Raw genomic sequence first — 24,026 nt, forward strand, 5'->3', positions numbered from 1 at the left:
TTCGCGTAATGGGTTGAGCTGCCCCTGCAAGCAGACAGGGGTAAACTTGGAGCTAGAAATAGAGCTGCAATCACACGTGAAGCAATGACCAAGGTTTGAAAATTGTAGCCCTAGGAACCTTCATTTTAGAAGTCCACAAGATGGCCTTCCAGTTAAACCAGCTTTTAAAAAAAAAAAAACTCAAAAGAACCATTAAATAGCATTGTGAACATAAAGCGACAACACCACATTTCAGAACATGCACATTCTATTTATTGACCATTTACGCAAGGAAGTGCTTTCATATTTACTTATTCCCTTCTTTCGAGCTGCAGTTCATTGAGAAAGAAATCACTGGGCATTTACACCTTAAGGAAGAATGTGTAAAAACAGTTGAAATTAAATTTTGTTTACCCAGCTTTCCAAACATTGATGCAAAGTAGTGGAGAGATACTGCATTCTAGAATAAATTAAAAGACTGATAATATTGCTGTTCAAAAACTTTCTATTTAAGTATCAATGATTGATCATTCTACTTCTATCCCAACAATAACAAAACCTCCTATTTTTCCTAACAAACCTGAATTTTTCATTCGGCAGCCATTCCCTGCTAGCTTTCGACTTCTGAAACCGAAGCCTCACTGCTGTAACTCTAGACGGCTGCTTATCCTAAGCGTAGCATGCATGCGATGAGCAAGAAGAACAAATATAGCCTGGCACCAGCTGTCCTTCAGCAGATGACTTCTTGTGTGTCAGGGAGGAGAATGTCAGACCCAAACAACTCTGGAGAAAAGTTGGGGTTAAAACAGTCATGGGCAAACTTCGGCCCTTCAGGTGTTTGTGACTTCAACTCCCATAATCACTAACAGTCAGTAGGCTGTTAAGAATTATGGGAGTTGAAGCCCAATAAACAGATAGGAAGATACCCTTTGTGTTGAGTGATTTAAATGTCCATAAGTCCTAACATCCCAGATGGCCTGGCTCTTTGCCTTCCGAAGTCTCGTCTGATTTTATTTATCATGTCATCAGCAACCATACCATTGTATTACATATCTAACAGAACAAAACAAACAAACAGATTAAAAAAACCACAAAAAAACCAAAATACAGATTTTGCCAACTTGGTAGTTGATTAAATGTCCTTTGACCAGTATCTGGCCACTTGGAGTGCCTCTGGTGTTGCCGCAAGAAGGTCCTCCATCGTGCATGTGGCGGGGCTCAGGTTGCATTGCAGCAGGTGGTTAGTGGTTTGCTCTTCTCCACACTCGCATGTCGTGGACTCCACTCCGGCGAGTGTCTCTGTAGATCTAAGAAAACTATATCTTGATTTAAGTCGTTGACGTGCTGGCTGATACCCAAACAAGGGATGAGCTGGAGATGTCTCTGCCTTGGTCCTTTCGCTATCGGCTGGTGCAATACCGGCTAGACAGTGTAATTTCTCCAGTGGTGTAGGGCGCAGAAACCCCGTGATAATGCAGCATGTCTCATTAAGAGCCACATCCACTGTTTTAGTGTGGTGAGATGTGTTCCACACTGGGCATGCATACTCAGCAGCAGAGTAGCATAGCGCAAGGGCAGATGTCTTCACTGTGTCTGGTTGTGATCCCCAGGTTGTGCCAGTCAACTTTCGTATGATGTTGTTTCTAGCGCTCACTTTTTGCTTGATAAGAACCATTTATTTATTGTCCATGCAGTGAGTCTTGGTTGAGTCCTTTGTTTACGGATTTACTGGCCCAGGAAATTGGGAAAGCTTCCTGGAGCCATGAGGTGCTGGTTTCATGAAAACGGTGGCTTTTTCCTACATTTTTCAAAATATAGACATACATACACATGAGGAATGAGCAATAGGTTGGGGAATATGAAAGGAATTCATAAGGGGAAATCATGTAGGGTCTAAGGCAGTGTTTCTCAACCGTCCTAATTCTGCGACTCCTTAATACAGTCCAACCATAACATTATTTTGCTACTTCATAACTGTAATTTTGCTCCTGTTATGAATGGTACTGCAATTATCTGATAAGCAGGATGTATTTTCACTGGATCAAATTTAGCACAAATATCCAACATGCCCAAATTAGAATAGTGGTGGAATTGGGAGGAGGGAGGATTGATTGATTTTGTTACTTGGGAGTTGGAGTTGGTGGGATTTATAGCTCACCTACAATCTGAACTCCACCAATGACGGAATTGAACCAAACTTGGCACACAGAACTCCCATGACTAACAGAAAACACTGGAAGGGTTTGGTGGGCATTGACCAATGGTGGATCTGGACCAAACTTGGCACAAACACTCAATATGCCCAAATGTGAACACTGGTGGATTTTGGGGGAAATAGACCTTGACATTTGGGAGTTGTAGTTGCTGGGATTAATAATTAACCTACAATCAAAGAGTATTCTGAATCCCACCAACAATCGAATTGGGCCAAACTTCCTATACAGAACCCCCATGACCAACATAAAATACTGTGTTTCCTGATGGTCTTTGGTGACCCCTCTCACAGCCCCTGGTGACCCCCTCAGGGGTCCTGACCCCCAGGTTGAGAACCACTGGTCTAAGGGCAAATCATGTCAGCTGTCTTTCCCCCCCCCCCCCCAAAGTCCATCAACATTCATAAAAGTTTGAGAAGGTTATTAAAAGTCCATAGGGGTTTGGCAAAGAGTTCATGGGAGTTCCAAAGAGTCCTCAAAAGTTGATAAAAGTACTCAAAGTTCCCAAAAATTGGTGAAAGTTGGCAAAAGTTCATAAAAGTCCTTCGAAAGTTCATGGGAGTTGGAGAAAAGTTTATGAAAGTTCATGGGAAATTGGTGACAGTCCTGGGAGCACTAGAGGTTGGAATGCACTCATTGGAAAGGAAGAAAAAATTACAGATCCAATTCATAGAAGGGCAGAGCGGCCTGCCAGAGATCTGGGGGTCCCAAGGGGTGACCTCAAGGGACTCTCCTGGGGTCAACAGGCTTCTGGACGCACATAAAATGGAAGCAGAACATTGTTGCAGTGTGGAGCCATGGATTGGAGCCAGCTGGACCCAACATGAGGTTTTTGGGACAAAATTGGTTTTCCTGGGGTACAGAGGTCTGTTATGCTAAAAGTAAGATAGCAGTGGGTTGTTGTAGGGTTTTTTGGGCTATATGGCATGTTCTAAAGGCATTTTCTCCTGACGTTTCACCTGCATCTATGGCAAGCATCCTCAGAGGTAGTGAGGTCTGTTGGAACTAGGAAAAAGGGTTTATATATCTGTGGAATGACAAGGGTGGGACAAAGGACTCTTGTCTGCTGGAGCCAGGTGTAAATGTTTCAACTGATCATCAGTAAGATAGCAGTTAGTCTTAGAATTAGTCTAGCAAAAAGATGGCACTGGTTTAGAGCCGATCCGTTGACCCGCAGATATGGGGGCCCAATGGGTTTCCGTATCTGCGGTTCAGAGGAACACAGTTTTGGCCTCCCTGGGACGCTGTAAGAGCATCCCAGGCGAGTCAGCAGGGATATGCGGCTCAGGAAAGGAAAGTTTTATGCTAGGCTTGGGCGGTTTCATTCATTAATTTCGTAATTTGTTATTAATTTGTATTTAAATTAGCTTACGATCCAATATTGAGCCATGCAGGAATAGTGTGAGGAGTAAATTAGATTCGAAACAATTTTTTCAATTTATTTCGTAATTATTTCGTAATTATTTCAAAATTATTTCGTAATTATTTTCGCATGTCTGGTGCAAGTTTTATAGTTGTTGTTTGTTTTATCACACCAACTGTCAACAACAGAGGGAGAGGGAAGCTTCAGAAGTTCCCTCTGTCCCATTTGGAGGGTTTTTTTAGCGTATTGCGCAATCGCGTCCACCATTAACGAATCGATTCGGAATTTTACGAAATTTCGTAAATTTTGAAATTTTTAAAAGCAAAATTTCGGAATTCTTTAAAAAAACGAAACGCGATGGACCCCTAAAAACGAAGTGAGTTTAGAAACAAATTTTTTCTGTTGTTACCCAAGCCTAGTTTATGCTTGTTAATGTTTGAGATAGTAAAAGGACACGATGTATCACTATGAAGAGGAAAAGTGAGTAAAAAGGATACTTCTTTATTAGGGGTTGTTACATTGAAACAGGGGAGTTCAGTTCAGTGAGGAAAAGGGAAGACATAGGTCCTTGCTGTTGGAGCTGCTGCAGGAGCCACAGTCCTTGAAGGGGCCCGAGGCTGTTAGGAATTGTGGGAGTCCAAAACACCTGGAGGGCCCAAGTTTGCTCATGCCTTTTATTTATTTATTTATTTCACAGTTTTCTATACCGAGCTTCTCAACCTCATTGAGGGACTCAGCCCGGTTTCCAGCCATAAAAAACATATACACTCATTAAAATATCATATATCACAATTACAAAAACAACTTTAAAAACACTATATATAAAACTACAGTGGTCAGTCGTCCTATTAAGATGGATCTACATCAGCTTCCATCCAGGGTCCTTTGGTGTTGTCTCATTCATCGAAGGCCTCACTCCACAGCCATGTCTTCACCCGTTTCCTAAATGTTAGGATGGATGGGGCAGTTCTGGCCTCCAGAGGGAGAGAGTTCCAGAGTCGCGGGGCCACCACCGAGAAGGCCCTGTCCCTCATCCCCACCAGCCGCACTTGTGAGGCCGGTGGGACCGAGAGCAGGGCCTCTCCAGATGATCTTAGTAATCTTGATGGTTCGTAGGGGAGAATACGTTCGGAGAGGTAAACAGGGCCGGAGTCGTTTAGGGCTTTATAGGTCAACACCAGCACTTTGAATTGTGCTTGGAAGCTAATCGGCAGCCAGTGGAGCTGGCGTAACGGCGGAGTGGTGTGCTCCCTGTACCCAGCCCCCGTTAGTAATCTGACTCCCGCGCGTTGGACTTGCTGCAGCTTCCGGGCAGTCTTCAAAGGCAACCCCACGTAGAGAGCGTTGCAGTAGTCTAAGCGGGATGTAACCAAAGCGTGTACTACTGTGGTCAATTCAGCCCTCCCAAGGTACGGACGCAGCTGGCGCACAAGTTTTAATTGTGCAAATGCTCCCTTGACCACCGCTGAGACCTGGGGTTCCAGGCTCAGCGATGAATCCAGGAGAACTCCCAGACTGCGTACCTGAGCTTTTAGGGGGAGTGTGACCCCGTCCAGCACAGGCTGTAACCCCGTACCCTGTTCGGTCTTACGACTGACCAGGAGTACCTCTGTCTTGTCTGGATTTAGTTTCAATTTGTTTGTGTCCAATTCCAGGCACCACAATTCAAGAGAGATATTGACAAGCTGGAATGTGTCCAGAGGAGGGTGACTAAAATGATCAAGGGTCTGGAGAACAAGCCCTATGAGGAGCGGCTTAAGGAGCTGGGCATGTTTAGTCTGAAGAAGAGAAGGCTGAGAGGAGACTTGATAGCCATGTATAAGTATGTGAGAGGAAGTCATAGCGAGGAGGAGGGAGCAAGCTTGTTTTCTGCAGCACTGGAGACTAGAACACGGAACAATGGCTTCAAACTACAAGAGAGGAGATTCCATCTGAACATGAGGAAGAACTTCTTGACTGTGGAGCCGTTCAGCAGTGGAACTCCCTGCCCTGGAGTGTGGTGGAGGCTCCTTCTTTGGAGGCTTTTAAACAGAGGCTGGATGGCCATCTGTCAGGGGTGCTTTGAACGCAATATTCCTGCTTCTTGGCAGAATGGGGTTGGACTGGATGGCCCAGGAGGTCTCTTCCAATTCTTTGATTCTATGATTCTATGAGTTGGCAACACATTAACTGAACCTGGCCTAGACCTTGTTTAGAACATGGATCTTGGACTTTCAACTCTCACGTGACTGAAGGGCAAGCCAAAACACCGAGAGGAGGCTCCGCCCCTTTAGAACCAACCCTCCAATCAGGAAAGGCGCCGATGGAGTGGGCGTGCCAAGAAGGAGAATGTCCTCCTTGCGAACCTCAAACTCTATGCAATGGCCCCGCCCCTTGAAAACTAACCCTCCAATCAGGAAAGGCGCAGCAGAGTGGGCGTGTCCAGTCCGAGAGCGTCCTCCTTCTTGAGAACTTCAAACCACGCCCCTTTAGAACCAACCCTCTAATCAGGAAAGGGGAAGCGTCCTCTTCCTAGCGGACATCAAACCACGCCCCTTTGGTACTAACCCTCCAATTGGGAAAGGCGCCCACGGGAGTGGGCGTGTCCGGACGGAGAGCGTCCTCCTCCTTGTGAACTTCAAACCACGCCCCTTTGGAACCAACCCTCCAATCAGGAAAGGCGCAGCAGAGTTTGCGTGTCTAGAGCGAGAGCGTCCTCCTCCTTGGGAACTCAAACCACGCCCCTTTAGAACCAACCCTCCAATCAGGAAAGGCGCACAAGGAGTGGACGTGTCCAAACCGAGGGCGTCCTCTGCCTGGTGGACCCAAACCACGCCCCTTTCGTACTAACCCTCCAATCAGGAGAGGCGCCGCCGGAGTGGGCGTGTCTAGAGCGAGAGCGTCCTCCTCCTTGCGAACTCCAAACCACGCCCCTTTAGAACCAATTCTCCAATCAGGAAAGGCGCACACGGGAGTGGGCGCGCCCAGACGAGAACGTCGTCCTCCTTGCGAACTCCAAACCACGCCCCTTTAGAGGCAACCCTCCAATCAGGAAACGCGTCGCCGATGGGCGTATCAAGACTGGACGTCAAACTCCGCCCCTTTAGAACCAATCCTCCAATCAGGAAAGGCGCCACAGAGTGGGCGTGCCCAGACTAGAACGCCCTCCTCCTTGCGAACTTCAAACCCCGCCCCTTTCGAACCAATCCTCCAATCAGCAAAGGCGTCGCCGATGGGCGTATCAAGACTGGACGTCAAACCCCGCCCCTTTAGAACCAACCATCCAATCAGGAAAGGCGCCGCCTGAGTGGGCGTGTCCAGATTAGAACGCCCTCCTCCTTGCGAACTCCAAACCCCGCCCCTTTAGAAGCAACCCTCCAATCAGGAATGGCGCACAGGGAGTGGGCGTGTCCGGACGGGGACGTCCTCCTCGTCCTCTTCCGTGGTTTCTGTTTCAGTGGCGAAGTCCCTTCGGCCATGGCGGATCCCCCTCCGGACAGCCTGGAGGGCTGGGTGGCGGTGAAGGCGGACCCCTTCGGCCCCGCCGAGCCGGCCCACAACCTCCGCTTCCTGGCGGCCTGGAACGGCGTGGAGGGCCAGTTCGCGCTCACCTGCCACAACCGGACGCTGCAGGAGCGAGCGGGACCGGAAGCGGAAGCGGGAGAGGAGCCCACCACCTGGGCGGCCTTGTTTACCCCGCAGGCGCTGAGGGGGCTCCACGGGCAGCTGTCCGCCTTGTCCCCGGAGCTGGAGGCGGCCTTCCCGGCGCTGCCCGAGGCGCTGACGGGCTCCCCGTCCTTGCTGTTCTTCCCCAGCCGCCCGGGGGTGAGCGAGGCCGAGCTGGAGGCGCTGTGCCGCCGCCTGGAGCGCTACCTGGGCTGGGCCGCCGAGCTGTGCGGGAGGAGGGCCCTGCTCGACGCCCTCTTCGCCTGCGACGCCGACGAGGAGGAGCGCTACTTCGAGGGCCTGGCCGAGCTGCGCAGGAAGGGCCTCAAGGCCGGGCTGGGGCGCGCCAAGGAGGGCCTAAGGCAGGTAGGATCCCTCGGAAGGAGACACAGGAGGCAGGGAGGGAGTTCCAACTACTTCCGGCCTCATGCGTAGCCCTCCGTGGCTGAAAAGATGCAGAAGTGTCCTCAGAGGAGGGAACTCCAGCAACCACGCGGAGAAATTCCACCTTTTCTCCTATGCAATACTAATAACATTAAACAGTATAATATAGTAGTGAAGGGGTGAATAGAGCTTATTAGGAAATTATATTGCCTATTGGGAAAATGCTGAAAACTATAAAAGCATAAGCAAGAGTCTTGTCCTTTGCCATAGAAAAGGTGCAAGGACAAGAGGAGAGACAGTTTTGGAAGAGAACAGGAAAGAACAGGATGCAGGGCTGAAGGACGTAGGACAACATGACATCCAAGTATCTGCAGTCATAACATGAGTGCGAGAGACTCTTAAGTGGGTGAAAGGGCTCTGTCCTTGTAGAGTTGAGAGGACGGAGGTGAAAGAACATGTTTTTGAAAGGAAGTTTGAAAGAGGGATGGATCTGTTCATGATCTGTTCATGACACGGCAGAAAAAGGGTATAAGAATGATACTGGAAAGATCAAATGGGACAGGCAGCCTTTTGAAAGACATCTGATTGTCTTGCTGTTTCTGTCCAGTGCGGCCGCACTTGAAATAAAGAGATTTTTGCTTCAAACCTCATGGAGACTAATTGTCTTTTTTTTTTTAGATTCACCACATTTGCCTATTGAAATAGTTCCCTTCATTTTGGGGGCTCGTCCGGGATTTGAACCCGGGACCTCTTGAAATAGTTCCCTTCAGTAGCTGTCCCTTGCCAGATGTTGCTGTGGCCAGTCTGGTGACCGTTCCTTGCAAAGCCTGATCTGGCCGGGGTGGTCCATTCCTTGGTCACCTCTAGATTGGACTACTGAAATGCACTCTATGTGGGGCTGCCCTTGAAAACGGCTCGGAAATTCCAACGGGCAGTGGCCAGGATGTTAACTGGCACTCCTTACAGAGAGAAGTCGACCCTCCTGTTTAAGGAGCTCCACTGGCTGCCGTTTACCTTCTGATCCCAATTCAAGGTGCAGGTGCTTACCTACAAAGCCCTAAATGGTTTGGGACCTGCCTACCTGTGTGACCACATCTCCGTCTATGAACCCGCACACTCTCTTCGTTCATCCGGAGAGACCCTGCTCATGATCCCACCTGTGTCGCAAGCGTGGCTGGTGGGGACGAGGGACAGGGCCTTCTCTGTGGTTGCCCCCCGACTCTGGAACACCCTCCCCAAAGACATTAGACTAGCACCCACGTTAGCAGTCTTTAGGAAGACTGCCAACTGCTATTCTGATGTGCCTTTCCGGAATAGGATAACCACTTTATTAGAATTTTAAGATTGTCTGCACATTGCACTTGCCCTGAAATCCAACATGCCACCTGTCACCCCAGCACTTTTTAATTCTGTACCCATTACTTGGCCCAGCCCTAGTTTTTACTGTGTTATGGTGTAATGTTACGTTGTTATTGCTTTATGCTTTTTGATTTTGCTTTGAGTTGTTTTGTTATGCTGTTGTTGTGTTGAGGCCTTGGCCTTTGTAAGCCGCATCAAGTCCTTCGGGAGATGCTAGCAGGGTACAAATAAAGTTTAATAATAATAATAATAATCTGGAAAATAAAGTCATGAGAAAGTGTTGGTTTTTAATATATTTATTTTCTTTCTGCTTGTGGGTAAACAGTATTTCTTGCTCTTTCTTTGTCAGGGTAGATGTGGAGATTATCTGGTTGGCCTACTCTGGAACATGCAACATATAATTGTCCTTTAGGGGTCCCTTTCAAATCTATGGTACTATATCTGTGTGTGTGTGAATCCTATCTATCTATCTATCTATCTATCTATCTATACCTATGGTTGGAGGTGGACTGGATGGCCTTAAGTATTTCCTCTTGATCATGGGGGTTCTGTGTGGAAAGTTTTCCCCAATTCTGTCATTTGTGGGGTTCAGAATGCACTTTGATTGTAGGTGAACTATAAATCTCAGTAACCACAACTCCCAAATGTCAAGGTCTATTTTCCCCAAACTCCATCTGTGTTCATATTTGGGCATAGGGAATATTTGTGCCAAGTTTGATCCAGATCCATCATTGTTTGAGTCCACGGTGCTGTCTCTATGTAGGTGAACTACAACTCAAGATCAATGCCCACCAACCCATTCTAGTGTTTTCTGTTGGTCATGGGAGTCCTATGTGCCAAGATTGGTTCAATTCCATCACTGGTGGAGTTCAGAATGCTCTTTGATTGTAGGTGAACTATAAATCCCAGCAACTACAACTCCCAAATGAAAAAAAATCAATTTTTTGAGTGATGGTCACTCCTTTGGTTAGTTGGTGTCTTGTGGCCAAATTTAGCACCAATTCGTACAGTGGTTTTTGAGTTATGTTAATCCCACAAACGAACATTACATTTTTATTTATATAAATTGTTTAAAGGTAAAGGTTTTCCCCTGACATTAATTCCAGTCGTGTCCGACCCTGGGGTTCGTGCTCATCTCCATTTCTAAGCCGAAGAGCCAGCGTTGTCCATAGTCACCTCCAAAGTCATGTGGGCAGCATGACTGCATGGACCTTCCTGCTGGAGCGGTACCTATTGATCTACTCACGTTTGAATGTTTTCGAGCTGCTAGGTTGGCAGAAGCTGGGGCTGACAGCGGATGCTTACGCTGCTCCCCAGATTCGAACCTGTAACCTTTCAGCCAACAAGTTTAGCAGCTCAGTGGTTTAATCCACTTTGCCACCAGGGGCTCCTTAATATATTGTATATACATATAATATTTATAATATTATGATGTAATACAATATGATAATAATACGATATTGTTAGGATTTGTGGAAGTCCAAAACACCTGGAGGGCTGAAGCTGTTTGCCCATGCCAGTTTTAGATTTTCCTGTCTAAATGGAACAAACTTCTAGACATTCCTTTATCACAACTCTCATCAGCTCTAACTGTGATGCCTTATGATGGAATTATTAGTCCAGCATCTGGAGGGTTATGTAAAAGGACAGGGCAGGCCAAATTCAAGTTTCTTTTTCAACCCATTTGCAAAGAGTGTGACCTTTGTTGTTAATTTCAGGTCTTTTATTGCCTTGTTAGATCCTCCATCAGCACAAAGACACGGACAAGATGGTGGCCTTACTGGAACTCTATCAAGAGGAGGATGAAGCTTACCTGGAACTCGTGACTGTGGCCACTGAATTCTACCAATATTTATTGCAGCCGTTTAGAGATATGCGTGAACTCGCAACCTTATACAGACGAGAGATCCTCGTAAGTCTCCATGTAGTGCTTCAAAAAAAATCCCCACTCTTGAGCCTGTGTAACTTGGGTGAATGATAAAACTATTCCTTAATTCTGCATGAATTCTGCTAACAGGTCTGTTGCTAAAGCATAACAACAATAACACTTGTGAAGTATCCCAACGTGTGATCGAATACAAAAGAGAGCACAGTGAACTTGTTTGCTGTGTATTACTACTACTGCTATGGAGCCCCCAGTGGTGCAGTGGGTTAAACCCCTGTGCCGGCAGGACTGAAGACCAACAGATCGCAGGTTCGAATCCGGGGAGAGGTGGATGAGCTCCCTCTATCAACTCCAGCTCCTCATACGGGGACATGAGAGAAGCCTCCCACAAGGATGATAAAAACATCAAATCATCCAGGCTTCCCCTGGGCAATGTCCTTGCAGACGGCCAATTCTCTCACACCAGAAGTGACTTGCAGTTTCTCACGTCACTCCTGACACGACTAATAATAATAATAATAATAATAGAAGCTTGAACTGCAAAGACTCTGACACAAGCCAGTAAAGGTGGTCCCAGTGGTGATCAGCACACTGGGTGCAGTGCCTAAAGACCTTGGCCTGCACTTAAATACAATCAGCACTAACAAAATTACCATCTGTCAACTGCAAAAGGCCACCTTACTGGGATCTGCAGGCATTATTCTCTGATACATCACACAGTCCAAGACACTTGGGAAGTGTCTGATGTGTGATCCAATACCACAGCCAGCAGAGTGATCTTGTTTGCTGTGGACTCACCTTGTTGTGCTTCAAATAATAATAATGATAATAATAATAATAAAGATTTCGTGGGCTGGTAATTATATGGAATCTACACAATTTGCACTTAGTATCACTCTTACATTTTTATTTAGCTGTTTTATAATTGCTATGAAACTATCTCCCATATTCATTTCTTTTCAAAGCTTTTTCAAGTAGGTGTGCTCAGTACACAGTCATTTTTTTCCTTTCATCTAGTGATATTTTGGCTATTGAATTCCTATGGGGCTGACCTATATATATAAAAATGTAAAAAATAACGTAATTCAAAAACCACTGGACACCAACGTAATTTGGACACAAGACACCTATTAGGCCAACAAGTGACCATCACTCATAAAAACACTGAAAAACACAGCAGAAGGGACTTAAAAGCCAAAAAATAAAAAAATACGTATGCGCAAAAGCACATATATACACATATATACACGCACAAAATACATATACACAGACTGGGCCATAGCAATGCATGGCAGGGGATGGCCAGTCTATATATATAAAAATGTAATGTTTGTGGGATTAACGTAACTCAAATTGACACGAAATTTGGACACAATACACATATCAGGCCGACAAGTGACAATCAGTCATAAAACACTGAAAAACACAGTAGAAGGGACTTTAAAAGCCAAAAAACAAAAAATACATTACAATGCATGGGCAAAACCACACGTGTGCGTGCACACACACACACATATATATGCGCAAACACACATATATACACACATATTATTATTATTTTATTATAACTTTATTTGTACCTCGCTAGCATCTCCCGAAGGATTCGATGCGGCTTACAACAGGCCGAAGCCCACACAATACAACAATACAATACCTAGCAAAATAAAAACAGATTAAGCAGAAAAACAATACAATAGCAATACAACAAGACATTATTAAAAACTGAGCCGGCCGGAGTAGGGGTACAGGATTAAAAGTGCTGATGTGTCGGAGGGATATGGATTATAATATAAGTGCGATGTGCAGTGTGCGGTGGTCTTGGTTCTGACTAAAGTGCTTCTGGGGTTTGGTCCTGGGATTCCTAGTCTGAGAAGGCACATGGGGTTCCTAGTCTGAGAAGGCATATTTGAACAGCCAGGTTTTCAGATTCTTTCTGAAGACTGCCAGTGTAGGGGCTTGTCTGAGGTCTTTCGGGAGGGCGTTCCAGAGGCGGGGGGGCCACCACGGAGAAGGCCCTGTCCCGCGTCCCCACCAAGCGCACTTGTGACGCGGGCGGGATCACGAGCAGGGCCTCTCCAGATGACCGGAGTGAGCGTGTGGGTTCGTAGACAGCGATGCGGTCACGCAGGTAGGGTGGTCCCAAACCGTTCAGGGCTTTGTAGGTAAGCACCTGCACCTTAAATTGGCCTCGGAAAATAAACGGCAGCCAGTGGAGCTCCTTAAACAGGAGAGTTGACCTCTCTCTGTAATGGGCCCCAGTTAACATTCTGGCTGCTGCCCGTTGGACCAATTGGAGTTTCCGGGCCGTTTTCAAGGGTAGCCCCACGTAGAGCGCATTGCAGTAGTCCAGTCTAGAGGTGACTAAGGCATGGACCACCCCAGCCAGATCAGCCTTAGCGAGGTACGGTCGCAGCTGGCGCACAAGTCTCAGTTGTGCAAAAGCCCTCCCGGCCACCGCCGACGCCTGAGCCTCAAGCGTGAGCGATGAGTCCAGGAGGACTCCCAAGCTGCGGACCTGTGGCTTCAGGGGGAGTGTAACCCCGTCCAACACAGGTTGCCACCCTATACCCCGATCAGGTTTACGATCGACCAGGAGGACCTCTGTCTTGTCGGGATTGATCTTCAGCTTGTTCGTCCTCATCCAGATAGACACAGCAGCCAGGCACTCGTCTAGCACCCGAGAGGGCTCCTTGGAATTAGGTGGAAAAGAGTAGTAGAGTTGTGTGTCATCTGCATAGAGATGGCACCCAACTCCAAAACTCCGGATGACCTCTCCCAGCGGTTTCATGTAGATGTTGAAAAGCATGGGAGATAGAATAGAGCCTTGCGGGACCCCACAGGTCAAAGGCCAGGGATCCGAGCAGGCATCTCCCAGCTTCACCATCTGGGTTCGGCCCTCTAGGAAGGACCGGAGCCACGATAGAACATATGCACATATACACACATATATACACACATATACACAGACTGGGCCACAAAAACAAGTGGCAGGGGACGGCTAATAAATTATATTTAGCAAATTCTCAGAAGTGAAACCCAAACTTGTGGAGGGTCAACTGTACACGATATTTAGCATAGTTTGCTACTGTGCAAGGAACACAGGCCAAGATTCTTCCCATGGTGTGGTCAGAATGTCCATTTGTACTTGGCTCTTAAGTGGGTTCTCTTTGCAGAAATCCCTGCAGGCCAACAAACTGGGGCCTAAAAGAGTGGAATCCTTACAGAAAGAAGCAGAGGAGTGGAAGAATCAGGCTGAAGAAGCTGTGAACTCCATTCAAGACATCACAGTCAGTTACTTCAAGGAAACCGTGACAGCACTAGCAGGTGAATAGTGGCAGACCGAAAATGCCTTCTCTTGTGAGGCAGCTGATTTGTTGAAGGAAGAAGACAGCTCTGACTTGTGTTGCTTCATCTTCTGAGATGTTTCCTTGTTGTGAGAGTTCTGATTTAGTTTGGGCTATCATAGTGGATTTTGTCACATGTTATCAAAGTTTGTGTTGATTTTACTGTTTTGTGAGCAGTGTTGTGGAAGATATTGGGACTTAAATTCACGAAACTCCCACTGGAGAGCTATTTTTTTTCTTAGTCTAGCTTTCCAATATCCTTGTCAAGGACATTGAGAAACTGGAATGTATTCAGAGGAAGGTTGCCAAGATGGTAAAGGTCTGAGTAAACGGAGCCCTTTTGGAAAATGGAAATCCCCGTAACCTTTTTGGAGATTTTATGACCTTTGGAAAGGGATGACCTTGTTAGAAGGTACAACCTTTTGAAAAATGATCCCATAACCTCTTGGTAAAAGCATGACCTGTTAAAAGTCATAACCTTTTGGGAAAATGGCATTCACCAGCATTCACACTTACAACAGAGTTCCAGAAGGGTTCTTTTAGTTGCCCAAAAATATCTACTCTCCCTTAAAATATACTGTATATACTTGAGTATAAGCCTAGTTTTTCAGCCCTCTTTTTAGGCTGAAAAAGTTCCCCTCGGCTTATACTCGAATCAAGGTTATCTTTACTTTACTTTGTTATTAGTATCATTTTATTACATGAATTATTTTAATATATTAATTATTATTGTATTTAGATTATTTTACTCTACATTATTATTATTTTATTACATTTATTATTTTACTCTATTTACTATTATTATTATTTACACTTTATTATTACATTTATTATTTTACTTTATTTTTATTGTTACTGCATTTATAATTTTACTGTTATTACTGTTATTACATTTCCATTATTTTACATTATTATTATTATTATTATTATTATTATCCTAACACAAAACACAGTATGACACAGCAAATGAGGTATATATGCTGGATTTCATTATTATTATTATTAGTATTATTAGTATTATTAGTATTATTATCCTAACACAAAACACAGTATGACACAGCAAATGAGGTATATATGCTGGATTTCATTATTATTATTATTATTATTATTATTATCCTAACACAAAACACAGTATGACACAGCAAATGAGGTATATATGCTGGATTTCATTATTATTATTATTATTATTATTATTATTATCCTAACACAAAACACAGTATGACACAGCAAATGAGGTATATATGCTGGATTTCATTATTATTACTATTATTATTTTACTCTATTATTATTGGAGGGATACATAAGCACATTTACACTGAAGATTAGAATAATGATTTCATCACAGCTGGACAGTCTTATCTTAAATTACAGTTTTATGTAAATATTCAAAAACATTTACCCTACTGATGCCTCAATTAATGTAATTTTATTGATATCTATTTTTATTTTGAAATTTACCAGTAACTGCTGCATTTCCCACCCTCGGCTTATACTCGAGTCAATATGTTTTCCCATTTTTTTGTGGTAAAATTAGGTGCCTTGGCTTATATTTCGGTCGGCTTATATTCGAGTATATAGGGTATTTGCCTTTAAATCATGTTCTCAAGAGACAAAAATAAGTAGACTTAGTTAAAAGTAACATAGTTGGTTTCTCACAAACTTCATGTATTCAGCATACAGAAACTTTTAATATCAGTCTGGTTACAATAATAATAAACTAATAAAACTTTATTTATATACCGTTCCATCTCCCTGAGAGAACTCAGAGCGGTTTTCAAGTAACATCATCAATACATATAGAGTAAACAACATGAACATAAGATTAACAAAACAATATAAGCATAACAATTGTCACCATAACACACACACACACACAAAGTAATCCTGCCTATTCAAGGCAATTTAAAAGGATTTAAAGTAGTTTCTTTGTGTAGGTAACATAGGGCATCTTTCTCATAATCAACAGTCCATAATCTAAAGCATCTCTCTGTTCTGAGATTCTAATAGAGCCTCTATCTAGTCTGAAAGTCCAATGGCTTCTGTACAGCTTCCTTTTTTTTGTCGTGTCAGGAGCTACTTGAGAAACTGCAAGTCGCTTCTGGTGTGAGAGAATTGGCCGTCTGCAAGGACGTTGCCCAGGGGACGCCGGATGATTTGATGTTTTTATCATCCTTGTGGGAGGCTTCTCTCATGCCCCCGCATAAGGAGCTGGAGCTGATAGAGGGAGCTCATCCACCTCTCCCCGGATTCGAACTTGCGACCTGTCGGTCTTCAGTCCTGCTGGCACAGGGGCTTAACCCACTGCGCCACCGGGGGCTTCTATTTCTACTGAAGTCCAAAACAAACTGAACTGTTCTAAAATGGAATCTGAGTCCTGAACAAGCCCAGTTCTGATTACATGACAAGCAGCCCCTCCCGCTGCAAAGAGTTAAGGTAAAAATGCAAACCAATATACACATTTGCAATACAGTAAGCAATTATATACATAACAAATAACTAGTGGAGGCTTGAGAAGGTTGCTATTTCCAACAAGCCCAGGGTATGTTTCACTTGAAGAAGACATAAACCATCTAGGAGCTTAAGATCGTCTGGGGAGGCCCTGCTCTTGATCCCACCTGCCTCACAAGTGTGATTGGCAGAGACGAAGGACATGGCCTTCTCAGTAGTGGCCCCTCAGTCATGGAACTCCCTCCCCAGGGATAGTAAATCAGCCCTCTCCCTCCTGACTTTCTGAAAAAAAGTAAAGACCTGGCTTTTTGAGCAAGCTTTTGAGAATGCAGCGGAATAGATAACACGGAACTATGAATGACGAACATGGAATGGCCAGACAGTGTAACAGGATAACATTTTTATCAAGATGACACCGATGATTATATGCTTTAATGGTTTTTATTTATGTTTTATATTGTAATGTTGATTGTTTTTAATTACACTTTTATGAATGCCTGGCATCGAATTGTGCCAAACTATAACCTGCCTTGAGTCGCTGTATGGCTGAGAAAGGCGGGCTTTAAATATCGTAAATAAATAAATAAATAAAATTGAGAAGTGACATGGCATATTTAAATACCTGAAGGGTTGCCATGTAGAAGATGGAAGGAGTTGGGGTTTTGTTTTGTTTTGTTTGGCTTGGTTTGGTTTGGTTTAGCTGCTCTGGAGAGCAGAACAGAAACTATGGATTCAGGTGACAAGAAAGGATATTTATTTATTTATTTATTTTGGTCACTTCTACCCCGCCCTTCTCAACCCCCAAGGGGGGACTCAGGGCAGCTTACAACCGGCACAATTCGATGCCAACAATTCAACAGATAAAATACATAACAGCAATAGCCACAATAGTTAAAAACAATCAATTAATACAATAACTACTACAAAGCCAATCTAGTGGCCAAACGTTCACCGAGTTCTAAAATCCGTAAGTCCATTCAGCATTACCATAGTCCTTTCCAAAATTCTGGTTGTCATTACCTTATCAGTCTGCGAGATTACCCAAAGGCCTGGTCCCATATCCATGTTTTCAGCTTCCTTCTGAAGGAGAGGAGGGATGTTGATGACCTAATTTCCCCGGGGAGTGAATTCCACAGGCGAGGGGCCACCACTGAGAAGGCCCTGTCCCTCGTCCCCATCAGTCTCACTTGTGATAGAGGTGGGGCCGAGAGCAGAGCCTCCCCAGAAGATTTTAAACTCTGAGGTGGGACAGAGAAGGAGATACGTTCGGACAGGTACGCAATTTCTACTTTAACATTAGAAAATTGCATGTAAGAGCTGTTCAAATGAGTGATAGACTCTCATTCTTTGAGGGTCTGTAAACAAAGTCTAGATGGTCATCTTTTGCAAGTGGTTTGCTTATGTATTCCTTCAGGGTGGAGCTTTTGACCTAATGGACTTTGTGGTCTCTCTCGCATAAAGTGGGATGTGGGGGGAGGCACATACACCATCTTAATCTCATTGGAGGAAAGGTGAACTATAGCAAAGTGCATTATCCTGGAAGGCAACTCTTCCAAATTCTGTTTTAATATGTTTCTGGTGTTGTCATTGTTGCTGAGCAGGAGGAGACTTATTTTTTTCTTTCCCATTTCCTTTGGTTTGGGGTGTTTTTGTTCCTGGTGCATTTTACAGCGATGCAGAAGCAAATAGAGCAAGACCGGAAGCGGTTTGGCCAAGCTGCCTGGGCATCAGCTTCTCCAAGGTTAGAAAACCTGAAATACTTATTAGCGAAAGAGACCCTTCAATACGTGAGAGCCAAAGAGCTGTGCCTGAAGCACAAAAGAGCCGACATCCAGAAGCAGGTAAGGAATTGCTCTTGCGGCTTTCCAGATTCCCTTCGCATTAGGCTTGGTAGATGCTCCAAACTAATGCCACTGAGTCTAAAGAGAACAACACAGCCATTAAGTTCCCAGCCTCAGTCTAGTAGTGCCTTTGGAGAGTGCGGTGTTGGGCTGAAACCTAACAATAGGTTTTGGTACTATTTTTCAACTGCTTTTTATTTTCAGTTGTATGTGGCGCAGCTGGCTGGGAGTCAGCTGCATTAAGATCACTACTGACCAAAAGGCCATACGTTCAAATCCAGCCCGGGTCGGAGTGAGCTTCCGACCAATTTGTGTAGCTTGCTGTCGACCTTTGCAGCCCGAAAGACAGTTGCATCTGTCAAGTTGGAAATTTAGGTACCGCTTATGCGGGGAGGCAAATTTAACTAATATACGAGGCCATAAAAATCTCCAGCAAGCTTGCAAAGAATGAGGAAGTACTTAATCAGTGTCACAAATGGTCGGTGAAACGACAGCTCCCCTGGTGGCCAGAATACTCTCAAGAAAAGCTGGGATGTTAAATTGCCTGTGTCTGTATATGTATGTTGTGTGTCTATGGCGTTGAATGTTTGCCATGTATATCTAAATTGTAATCCGCCCTGAGTCCCCTGTGGTGTGAGAAGGGTGGAATATAAATACTGTAAATAAATAAATAATCTGTTTTAGATATATTTCCATCACTGGCTATCCAATCCTACCTTTTTAAAAAGATGATGTGATGTCAGAAATTAAGCCTGGCATCTACTTGGTTGCGAAGTATATGCTCTTATCTGAGTCGCATCCCCATCCTAACTGCTACATCTGAAAAGATCACATCCATAGCGTAGTATGCCACAGGTGCTCAGTGTTCCCGCTTTTTTGGCATAGTCCTGTGATGGCAAATCATAACTGAGTAAAGTGCAGCATTATTTAAGTTAAGCCCATCTTATACTTGCATAGGTTGTTTTTAGTAGTGTCTTGGGGGTCAATGCACGGTTTGACACATTGTTCATCTTGGTGCAGGGTCCAAAGTGTTGTTTTGGTATTGCAGTAGTGTTGGGGATTCCTCATCTTCGGAAGAGGAAGGGGAGCGGGGAAGTGCTCAGGAATTGGAGGGAGAAGAAGAATCAGATGATGAAAGTGCCCACATTTCTAGAGAGATGAAAGGAGACAGAGCACAACCAGCGTTCAGCCAGAATAGCTGCTAAAAACGCTGAGCTAATTGGGAGATGCCCTACCACCTCCTTTGTGGGTAATTCAGGGCTATAAATCAGAGGCAGGAGTAGTCAGTAGGCTTGGGTAACTACGGAAAAAATTGGTTCTAAACTCGTTTCGTTTTTAGGGGTGCCCTTGCGTTTCGTTTTTTTTTAAGAATTCCAAAATTTTCATTTAAAAAAGTTTGAAATATACGAAATTTCGTAAAATTACGAATTGATTCGTTAATGGCGGACGCAATTGCGCAATATGCTAAAAAACCCTCCAAATGGGACAGAGAGAACTTCTGAAGCTTCCCTCTCCCTCTGTTGTTGACTGTTGGTGTGATAATTTATTTTTTATCACTGATAAAAACAATACGAAATAAATTGGAAAAATTGTTTCGATTTTTAATTACTCCTCACAGTAGTCCTGCATGGCTCAATATTGGATCGTAAGCTAATTTAAATACGAATTAATAACGAATTACGAAATTAACGAACGAAACCGCCCAAGCCTAGTAGTCAGATTTTGCTGGTAACAACGTCCCTGAAACTGCTGTTTTCACTCCAACCAAATCTGTTTATGTCTGCTTCTAAGGACTTAGTTCATTGTCTGTTGTCTAATGGAAGAATGGTATTTCTCTTGGGACTTTGTAAGATACTTTAATTTGTGTCTGGATTAAGACTTCCTTGCTTTCTTTTGTACTTTTCAATTGCATTTGCTTATCCTTTGTGTTTGTTGAAGTAAAGCATTTTTCTTTTATTTTCAACATTGTCTAAAGGCTGTTTTTGAAGGGCAATTCAGGACAAGTAGCTTCTATTGCTATTTTTTTACTGATGGGGAAGTGACTGAATAGGAACCTGCAGACTAACAACTTCATTCACTGAGACCCCAGTGGATTAAGTGGAAAATATTCTGTCTGCTATGGGGCATATCCAGACATGCCTTTGATTCTCCCTCCTTTATGGCCATGGGTGGAGGGAGGGCTATGAAAATGCAACTGTGAATCCTGGATTTAGGGCCAAGAAACCTTTAGTTCTGAGACCCTACTCTTTTACTGAGCTTGAAAGTGTCTTGGGGGTCACTTTCAAAGAGTCCAGGGCACACCAGGGACTGTGGCTACAATAATGCTTCCTGCCACTTTGAATAATCCATAGATGGAAAGCCTGAATGAGCAAGAAAATGACGTGGCTCAACTAGAAGAGCTAGAAATAGAATACTACGAAACCCAGCTGGAACTGTATGAAGTGCAGTTTGAGATCCTGAAGAACGAAGAGCTGCTGCTCACTGCTCAGTTGGAGACGTTAAGGAGGCGGATGAAAGGTAAGAAAGCTAAGAATTCATTTCCCCCTATCAACCATCTCAGAGGGTAAGATCTTCTGGGGAGGCCTTGCTCCCCATCTCACCTTCTTTGCAAGTGTAGTTGGTGAGGACAGGAGAACAGGGCCTTCTCGGTGATGGCCCCTCGGCTCTGGAACTCCCTCCCAGTGAAATCAGATCAGCGCCCTCCCTCTTGGCCTTTGGAACGAAAGGGAAAACATGGCTGTGGGACCAAGGCTTTGGTCCATAAAGTAATGCAGTGCTAGAAATGGATATGGAATATGTGCAATTAACAATCGTAATGGCTTCGGATTACGATTTTGGACTGTGTGGTTTTTAGATATAATAATAATAATAATAATAATAATAATAATAATAATAATAATCTTTATTTATACCCCGCCACCATCTCCTCAAGGGGACTCGTGGCGACTTACATGAGGCCAACCCCAACAATACAGCAATGCAAATAATCAACATATAACAACAGTAAAATATAAAAATAAAAAAAAATACAAGAAACAATATAAATAAGGACATCAAGCAATGTAAAATCACAATAACTTAAACACAGAAAATAAATCACAGTGGGCTGCTAAGATGTTTTAACTCCATGTTTTTAACATAATGGCTTATTTTATTTGACTGTTGTTTTATATGGCATTGAATTGTTGCCTATCTGTAAGGCTGCCTTGAGTCCCCTTCGGGATGAGAAGGGCAGGGTATAAATATGGTAAATAAAGATTCCAGCCAGAGATGGATGGCCCACTTCTTAATTATATATTTTATATTACATGTAATGTTACTAATAATATTACAGTATAATGATATAGTGCAATATAGTAATATATAATACTAATATTGTGCTATGGTAACAATATAATATATTACTTATAAGCCTCTCTGAGTCTCCTCTTCATCTTGGAAAGAAGTGACGAGTGGAGTGCCGCAGGGTTCCGTCCTGGGCCCAGTCCTGTTCAACATCTTTATTAATGACTTAGATGAAGGGCTAGAAGGCAGGATCATCAAGTTTGCAGACGACACCAAATTGGGAGGGAGAGCCAATACTCCAGAGGACAGGAGCAGGATTCAAAACAATCTTGACAGATTAGAGAGATGATGGGCCAAAACTAACAAAATGAAGTTCAACAGTGACAAATGCAAGAGACTCCACTTTGGCAGAAAAAATGAAATGCAAAGATACAGAATGGGTGACGCCTGGCTCGAGAGCAGTACGTGTGAAAAAGATCTTGGAGTCCTCGTGGACAACCAGTTAAACATGAGCCAGGAATGTGATGTGGCGGCAAAAAAAGCCAATGGGATTTTGGCCTGCATCAATAGGAGCCTAGTGTCTAGATCCAGGGAAGTAATGCTACCCCTCTATTCTGCTTTGGTTAGACCACACCTGGAATATTGTGTCGAATTCTGGGCACCACAATTCAAGAGAGATATTGACAAGCTGGAATGTGTTCAGAGGAGGGCGACTAAAATGATCAAGGGTCTGGAGAACAAGCCCTATGAGGAGCGGCTTAAGGAACTGGGCATGTTTAGCCTTCAGAAGAGAAGGCTGAGAGGAGATATGATAGCCATGTATAAATATGTGAGAGGAAGCCACAGGGAGGAGGGAGCAAGCTTCCTTTCTGCTTCCATGGAGACTAGGACGCGGAACAATGGCTTCAAACTACAAGAGAGGAGATTCCATCTGAACATTAGGAAGAACTTCCTGACTGTGAGAGCCGTTCAGCAGTGGAACTCTCTGCCCCGGAGTGTGGTGGAGGCTCCTTCTTTGGAAGCTTTTAAGCAGAGGCTGGATGGCCATTTGTCAGGGGTGATTTGAATGCAATATTCCTGCTTCTTGGCAGAATGGGGTTGGACTGGATGGCCCAGGAGGTCTCTTCCAACTCTTTGATTCTATGATTCTATGATTCTATTCCTTCGGGGTGAGAAGGGCGGGAAATAAATATGGTAAATAAAGATTCCAGCCAGAGATGGATGGCCCACTTTTTCATTATATATATTTATATTACATGTAATATAATAATATTATTAATAATATTACAGTATAATAGTATAGTACAATGGAGCCCCCGGTGGCGCAGTGGGTTCAGTCGGCAGGACTGAAGACCAACAGGTGGCAGGTTCAAATCCGGGGAGAGGCGGATGAGCTCCCTCTATCAGCTCCAGCTCCTCGTGCGGGGACATGAGAGAAGCCTCCCACAAGGATGATAAAAAAAAACATCAAATCATCTGGGCGTCCCCTGGGCAACGTCCTTGCAGACGGACAATTCTCTCACACCAGAAGCGACTTGCAGTCTCTCAAGTCGCTCCTGACATGACAAAAAAAGAAAAGAAAAAATAGTACAATATAGTAATATATAATACTAATATTGTGCTATGGTAATACTGTACTATTTTGTATTTTCATATTACTTGTAAGCTGCTCTGAGTCCCCTTCGGGGTGAGAAGGGCAGGATATAAATGTCATAAATAAATAAATAAATAAATAATATATTTTTAATTCCAGTGATTTAACCCTTTGTCCCCGTTAATAATAATAATAATAATAAAACTTTATTTATACCCCGCCACCATCTCCCCAAGGGGACTTGGGGTGGCTTACATGAGGCCACGCCCATCAATACAGTATTTATTTATTTATCGTGTCATCAGCAACCATACCATTGTATTACATTTCTAACAGAACAAAACAAACAAACAGATTAAAAAAACCACAGATTTTGCAAACTTGGTAGTTGATTAAATGTCCTTTGACCAGTATCTGACCACTTGGAGTGCTTCTGGTGTGGCTGTGAGAAGGTCCTCCATTGTGCATGTGGCAGGGCTCAGGGTGCATTGCAGCAGGTGGTCAGTGGTTTGCTCTTCTCCACACTCGCGTGTCGTGGACTCCACTTTGTGGCCCCATTTCTTAAAGATTGGCTCTGCATCTCGTGGTGCCAGAGCGCAGTCTGTTCAATGCCTCCCAAGTCGCCCAGTCTTCTGTGTGCCCAGGAGGGAGTCTCTCATCTGGTATCACCCACGGATTGAGGTGCT

The 24,026-nt window shown here is 44.1% G+C and overlaps 2 protein-coding genes across 2 annotated transcripts in view; one reads left to right on the forward strand and one right to left on the reverse strand.

Moving 5' to 3' along the window:
• The window catches only part of FSD2 (fibronectin type III and SPRY domain containing 2), a 30,996-nt gene extending 30,321 nt beyond the window's left edge, over positions 1–675 (reverse strand). Inside the window, exon 1 of the mRNA XM_060755227.2 lies at positions 560–675. The gene's annotated coding sequence lies outside the window, so the exon portion shown is untranslated. The remainder of the gene's footprint in view (positions 1–559) is intronic.
• Positions 676–6,971: 6,296 nt separating this feature from the next.
• WHAMM (WASP homolog associated with actin, golgi membranes and microtubules) overlaps positions 6,972–24,026 on the forward strand; it is a 31,925-nt gene continuing 14,870 nt past the window's right edge. Inside the window, exons 1-5 of the mRNA XM_067471429.1 lie at positions 6,972–7,566; positions 10,682–10,855; positions 14,002–14,152; positions 18,292–18,461; positions 20,813–20,978. Coding sequence (XP_067327530.1) covers positions 7,012–7,566; positions 10,682–10,855; positions 14,002–14,152; positions 18,292–18,461; positions 20,813–20,978 — 1,216 coding nt within the window. The 5' untranslated portion in view covers positions 6,972–7,011. The remainder of the gene's footprint in view (positions 7,567–10,681; positions 10,856–14,001; positions 14,153–18,291; positions 18,462–20,812; positions 20,979–24,026) is intronic.

The sequence above is a fragment of the Anolis sagrei genome, chromosome 9 (assembly GCF_037176765.1).
Source record: "Anolis sagrei isolate rAnoSag1 chromosome 9, rAnoSag1.mat, whole genome shotgun sequence".
NCBI classification, from domain to species: domain Eukaryota; kingdom Metazoa; phylum Chordata; class Lepidosauria; order Squamata; family Dactyloidae; genus Anolis; species Anolis sagrei.